The sequence below is a fragment of the Pseudorca crassidens genome, chromosome 5 (genome assembly GCF_039906515.1).
Source record: "Pseudorca crassidens isolate mPseCra1 chromosome 5, mPseCra1.hap1, whole genome shotgun sequence".
Taxonomy (NCBI): Eukaryota; Metazoa; Chordata; class Mammalia; order Artiodactyla; family Delphinidae; genus Pseudorca; species Pseudorca crassidens.
The window spans coordinates 32,265,708-32,273,001 of NC_090300.1; the positions used below are offsets into that span (position 1 = coordinate 32,265,708).

General features: G+C 46.3%; 1 protein-coding gene across 1 annotated transcript; it reads left to right on the plus strand.

The window, feature by feature from the left end:
- Positions 1-4,793: 4,793 nt before the first annotated feature.
- On the plus strand, positions 4,794-5,579 carry LOC137225600 (proline-rich protein 23C-like). The gene has a single exon (XM_067739792.1). It carries the CDS (start codon positions 4,794-4,796, stop codon positions 5,577-5,579), a length of 786 nt encoding a protein of 261 aa, XP_067595893.1.
- The last annotated feature ends 1,715 nt before the right edge of the window (positions 5,580-7,294 follow it).

A 7,294-nucleotide genomic window follows, 5' to 3' on the forward strand; every position in this document is an offset into this window, starting at 1 on the left:
CTAAAGAGTTCTCATCACAAGAAAAAAAATTTTTTCTATTTCTTTAATTTTGTACCCATACGAGATGGGGGACTTTAACTAAACTTATTGTGGTAATCATTTCATGATGTATGTAAGTCAAATCATTATGCTGTACACCTTAAACAACCAGTGCTGTATGTCAGTTATATCTCAATAAAGCTGGAAGGAAAAATAATACTAAATTTAAAATTTTTAAATAGATACAGAGATAGAGATATATAATGAAAGATATTGTTAGTAAAATTGACAAAATTGGAAAATGGACTATGGACTAAGTTACACAACTTACTCTCTAATGATTCAAGGAACAAATACTTATGTATGTGTATTTTTATATATATATATATATATATACACATATATATATAAACATACATATCCTGTGGTCTTTCTGAGAGACAGTAATAAAGAATGACAAAGCAAATGTGGCAAAGTGTTAAAAGTTAATAGAGGATAAATAAGAATTCTTTATATTGTTTTTGCACTGTTTCTGTAAGTTTTGAAATATTTCAAAATAACACATTAAATATTCAATAAAACAGCAGGACATTGATAATTCTTTGACATGACATTTATTTCTGAGCAATATGCTTAATAGGCAAACAGTAGCAGGAGTCCCACTAAAGTCTAGAACAAGAAAGATGTCGCTCTTCCAATAATATTTGACATTGTACTGGCGATACTAGCCAACAAAATCAGACAAGAGAAAGAAATTAGATGTTTAAAATCTTAAAGCGAAGAAAAATAAGACCATTTGCAAACGATATGATTGTAAAACTAAAAAAATAACTGAAAAAACACAGAATTCCATAAGAAAGCTGAATTCACAATTAAGATACAGAAATCACTGTCTGTCATTTATAACACAGAAGCTGAAGTCCTTGGTTAAAAAAAAAAAAAAAAACCAAACTGCATTTGGCTTCAGCCTCAGCCTTTAAAAGCCCAAATAACTACTTCAATGACAGTTTTGTCATTCTTAAAATAGTAAATGATTAATAATCGTGGGACAACACAGGCCATCATCGTATCAAATCATTGGGATAGCATCACTAATTCAATGCAATTCACCACTCAGTAACATGTTCAGGAAGTAAAGAAAGCACAACATAATATACCAGAATTACCAGTATTACTGTGAGGTAAGCAGAGAGTGAGTGGGCCAGTACCTCATTCTGCTTCAGGCAAAGACAAAGGTGTTGCTGTACAAGAGATGTTTGAAGCTGCCTTTTCTTATACAACATTTTCATGTAAAAGCCTGTTTTGCATGTTGGAAAAGGTCTCTCCAATTAAAGACAGAGGGATAATGTACTTTGTGGATGACAATACCAAACAGCAATAAGATCCAACATATTGCAGAAAAAGACCCACAATACTTTGCCATTCGGGAAGAAAACAAGTCCCCTGTGTTATGTTTGTAAGTCCATAGAAAAGGATCTTGTCACATCAATACAGGATTGGGAGTTTGTGGGGAGTTGAAGGGAGCTCCAGCTTTAACTATGCTGTTTAGATATTCTAAAATATGTATTCAGGTATTTTTCCTAAAGTGAATAAACATAAATAGGAATTTTTTAAACGCTAGTTATGCATTCTAGGGGGATAGCAGAATGACCCTCAACAGACGGACGATCGGCAGCCATCTTGTAACCTACCCAGAACCGGGATTTATTTGCTAATTCCGCCCCTACAGTGGGTTCAAGCAGTTCATATTGATTCGATAGTCAGGTTGGAATGACACCAAGAAAGGCCAATGAGTGGGCCTGATAATCCATCCTGACAGTCTTTGGACATCTTAGAGTAAACAAAAATAAGGCAGAAGGAAAGATATCTGATCTGGTGCTTGGCAAGCCATTCCTCAATTTTATAGATGTTATGCCCTGAAAACACCTGGACCAGTACTTTCTAACATATCAGACCCCTTTTTAGGATGATGATGATATTGTTTACCATTCACTGGATGTTGGCTACATGCCAGGCACTGTTCAAGATGATGAGAACAGGGCTGACAATGTCAAGTGGGAAAGACAGATTATAACATCATAAACAGTAAATAGTTACTATTTACTAAGCACTTACTGTGTTCCAAGAACATTTTACATACATTATCTCACAACCCCCCTGCAGAGTAGATGGCATTCTCCCTGTTTCACATGTAAGGAGACTGAGGTTGGCGAAGGTGAAATGACTTGCCCGTGCCTGACCATGGGCATTCCCTGGTGGTCCAGTGGTTAGAACTCCAAGCGTTCACTGCAGTGGGGACGGGTTCAATCCCTGGTCGGGGAACTAAGATCCCAGCAGGCATCGCCGCACGGCCAATTAAAAGAAAGAAAGAAAGAAAGAAAGGGGCTGACCAGAGGAGGAAATCAGGTGCGACTATGCCAGGCCCCCAGTAACTGCCTTTGTCTCAGGACAGGACCACATTCCCTTGGGAGGGGAGCTCACAGTGAGGACTCACAGGGCCCAGGACAATGATGAGCCCAGATGTGAGACTACTGAGGTCAGGAGAGCCGTGGACAAGAGGTGGCAGCAGGCTGGGACAGGAGCCGCCACATTCAGGGCCCCATCCCTGGCCAGGCCAACAGCCCCGAGCCCCACCCTGTGTCCTGGCCAAGTTTGGGTTCCTCCTTCTGGCCCCTAAAACACAGCATGTTCACACTCACTCTCCTGAATGGAGTCCCCATTGAACATTCCCCGACCATGGGATATTCAAGCTTCGCCGACAGAATTCTCCAGGACAAAAGTAGTTGTTTCCTGCAAGCTCCCCAACATCTCCCCACCCCGCCCTCTGTCCAAACAACAGGCGCACAGCAACGGCTCCCATCACCTGGGAACATAGAGGAAGGAGCCAGTGGCATCCACATTCACCCCACGAGAACCCAGGTTCCTGGCAGGGCCCCCTATGCCAGTGTACAGCCCCTGTAAGTTCCCCCAGCCAGCATCCTGACCTAAGCAGGGGAATTTCTTGGCCCGTGGCTGAAACACCGGAAGTGCAGCCAGGAGAGTGGATACAGGCTAGGAGTGTAGGGGAAACCCCTCAAGGCAGGCCCAGGAAGTTTGAGTTCCCTTCATGACTGTCACTAACAGGCTGGGACGTGACCTCAACCATAAACCGTCCTATTCCTGAACCCCTCAAATGCTGAATGAAAACAAATGCAGTGATCTTAAACTTCCTCACAAAACAGAATCTTTGTGGAGGTGCTTAAGGAGAATTCCTACGCCCATGACTCCAGGCATTCTGAGCAGTGGTTCTGCGATGCAGCAAAGAATCTGCATTTCACACCAACTGGCCAGAGAAGGCCAGTGTCTGCCAATTCACAGGTCACTAGCTTGAACACCCATCGAGAGAAGCCTGATTTAAATGGAATTCAGTACAAAGGAATGCTATGTGGCCCTCAAAATGAGAACATATAAGCTATTTTGTAAAAAGGGCCAAAGTGAGCAATCACGTGGTTAAAGGACAGGGAGGGAGATGTTTCACCTTCCTCTGAAACCATATGAAAGTATTACCTATTCCAGAATCATTATTGGATGTTTTCTCCTATTAACACTGGTTAGGCAGTCGAGCCACACCTTCTCTTGGCAACCACCTTCAGGGATCTGACAGTCATTGACATCACAGGCAAGGAGAGGCTTAAGGATGTCATCCAAAAATTCACCTCACGTGGATAGACCTAGAGTCTGTCATACAGAGTGAAGTAAGTCAGAAAGAAAAAGACAAATACCGTATGCTAACATATATATGGAATTTAAGGGAAAAAATGTCATGAAGAACCTAGGGGTAAGACAGGAATAAAGACACAGACCTACCGGAGAACGGGCTTGAGGATATGGGGAGGAGGAAGGGTGAGCTGTGACAGGGCGAGAGAGTGGCATGGACATATATACACTAACAAACGTAAGGTAGATAGCTAGTGGGAAGCAGCCGCATGGCACAGGGATATCGGCTCCGTGCTTTGTGACCGCCTGGAGGGGTGGGATAGGGAGGCTGGGAGGGAGGGAGACGCAAGAGGAAAGAGATATGGGAACATATGTATATGTATAACTGATTCACTTTGTTATAAAGCAGAAACTAACACACCATTGTAAAGCAATTATACCCCAATAAAGATGTTAAAAAAAAAATCACCTCACTGTTGGACCAAAAAAAGTTAAAAGGTCACTTCCAGGGCGAGGTCTCAGGGGACGAGGGAACTACATCTCACTGTCCTGGTGCAGCGCTCCACTGGTGGGACTTGAACTTGAATAAGTTTTCCGGTTAGGGTTTTCCGTATCTGAGGTCAACGCAAGGAAAGCCAGGAACTCGACCCAGGAAGCCTAGTCCTAGAGCGGCACGATTGCTCCGCCTCCTTGAGGCCCATGGAAGTATTTCTCTAGAGTAAACTATCCACCACAGCCGGGGCTACTGGGCAACACAGAGGCCTCCACTTCTAGGGGCGGAGCCTAGGAGGGGGCGGAGCTTAGCGTGAGGATGCTTTGCGACTCAGGTTCCGCCGGCGTCGCTCCCAACATCCTCGGCCCACTCCTGCGCAAACCAGTCCACGTGAAGGCCTGAAGATTCACACAAGCAAAGCCGAGCCCAGCAGCTCCCCTAGAAGCCACGACTGAGGGATCCCGAGAGGCGCCGCCAGAGCTCCGAAGGCTCCTCTTTCGTCCCGCAGTCCTGCGCCCCACCGCCCTGCTTCGGCCTCACCTGTCAAACCGATCTGTCACTGCCTGCAGGACCCAGCCCTTCCTCGCCTTCTGCCAGGCCCCAGGCCCGCGGCCACATTGAGAAGATGGGCAGCCGGCCCCGTAGCCCCAGCGCCTCCCCTGCGGACCGGTGGGGACCGCATCCCGGAGGACCGGGCCCTGCCAAGCGCCGGCGAACGGAGGAGCCCGCGGGCCCCGAGTCCAAGTCCAGGGCGGCGCCCAGCCTGGACAACCTGACCTGGCCCCCGACCGTGGACACGCTCATCTTCGTGGTGGTCCTGCCCGCCGGCTGTGCCCTGCACGTGCCCCTGGACGACGTCGACCTGCTGCTGGAGTCCGAGCCAACGTCCGTGCTGCAAGTGTCTCTCGGTGATCACATCCTCATGCTGGTCCCTGAGGCCCTCCTGGGGCCGGGTGTGGAAGGCCCGTGGGGACAGGGCCTGGGACGGGGCGCTTTCCTGAGCCGTCCCGGGGAGTACATGGCCCCGGAGCCGGGATTCTTGTGCGCAGCTGTCCCAGAGATCGCCTGCCAAGAAGAGGTCAACGAGGAGGACGCGGATGCTGACGCCGACTTCCTGCCGGCTGGGACAGATGCTGCTGCAGTCTCAGTCGCTGGGCTCCACCCCTCGGCTGGATGTATGTCTGGCTTCCACCTGTTGGGCCAAGCCTCAGAGCCGTCCCCTCGGACCCCCAACACTAGTCCAGAGAGACGGTCTCCTCACCACGACGACAACCTGGACTTGCACCTTCTAGAGCCCTTCCCTGACTCACCACTCCAACCTCTACCTCCCTCCCCAAGTCCAGGTCCTCACCAGCGTCCCCAGCGCCCTCATGGTCCTCCACGCAAGATCCGGAAATGCCTGTTCCCTTAACTGCCTCCCACAATTCCTGGCCAACTCAACGGGGACCAGGAGAGAGTCTTCTGATATTGGATGTGTGTACCTTGCACACACCGTAAGAATCATATGAACAGATGCTTTATGGACGCAGGCTGCACTGCAGAATTCTGATCAGTGACTGACTAAAACACCTGAAAGGAAGCTCACCCGGGCAAAGAAAAGCCGCTTGAAATACAGTCTGCTTTCCGATAGCCAGACTGCTCCTTAGATTTTCTCTAGGGAGGGCACCCTTAAGCAGCTCTACCCCCCTCCCATTCGCTTCAAACCTAAGCGCCAGCACTTCTCTCTAAAAAGCCATCCTTTTCCGGGCACCCTACCACTGCCCATACCCCTGTTCCCCCCAACCCCCTTAATAGAGTAATTGCTAAATTTGTTTTGTTTACAGGGGTTTGGACCGAGTGTCCAGACTAGTTTACAACAACCCTCTACCCAGTTTGACCGTTTCTGGATGACAGCTCTAGCCCCTTTGGGGGAATCTAGCCAGTAGTTGTATGTGGACAAATCTTTGTTGGATACAGAACACAGGATGGGGAACAATGATCAGGCGCCCTCCTCTTTGTGAATGAGCAGGTTGGCAAATGGTTTAACTTTATTGCTGGGTTTGGGGTGGTATTTTCCCAAAAGAGCCAACTGTTTTCCATTCTTCTTATATGCTTTTAATATATTTCTCTTGTCCTGGAAAAGTTTGTAATTCTAAAGATTCTGTGTTTTATGCTTCTAAGATCCCAAATAGGTTTTGTACATTACTACTAGCATATAGAAATAATTTTCTCTTATATTGGTCTGATATCCAGCAAAATTACGTAATTTCTGTAACCACTTCTCTGTAGATTCTCTTGCTTGACTGATAAAGATCTCTCCAAATAATCAGAGTATGTCTCTTTTTTTTCACAAGCCTCTTACATCTTATTTTTCCTTAATCTTTTTAAAAAATAAATTTATTTATTTTTATTCATTTATTTTTGGCTGCGTTGGGTCTTCGTTGCTGTGTGCGGGCTTTCTCTAGTTGCAATGAGTGGGGACTGCTCTTCGTTGTGGTGCGCGGGCTTCTCATTGAGGTGGCTTCTCTTGTTGGGGAGCATGGGCTCTTGGCGTGTGGGCTTCTGTAGTTGTGGCACGCAGACTTCAGTAGTTGTGGCTCGCGGGCTCCAGAGCACAGGCTCAGTAGTTGTGGTGCATGGGCTTAGTTGCTCCGTGGCTTGTGGGATCTTCCCAGACCAGGGCTCGAACCCGTGTCCCCTGCATTGGCAGACGGATTCTTAACCATTGCACCACCAGGGAAGTCCCTCCTTAATCTTTTTTTTGGATATTACTTCAAGTAACATATCCAGGTTGACTGGTATAGTCAATAGGGTCATCCCTTTCTTTTTCTTTTGTTTTTTTGAAGTATAGTCGATTTACAATATTAGTTTTTGGTGTACAACAAAATAATTCAATATTTTTATAGATTATATTCCAGTTAACGTTATTACAAAAAATGGGTATATTTTCCTCTGCTGTACAATATGTCCTTGTTCCTTACTTACTGCATACACAGTAGTTTTAATCTCTCAGTCCTCTACCCTATCTTGTTCCTCTCTCCCCTCTCTCCGGTGACAACCACTACTTTGTTCTCTTATGTGAGTCTGTTTCTGTTTCATTCTATGCATTTATTTGTTTTATTTTTTAGCTTCCACATATGAGTGATA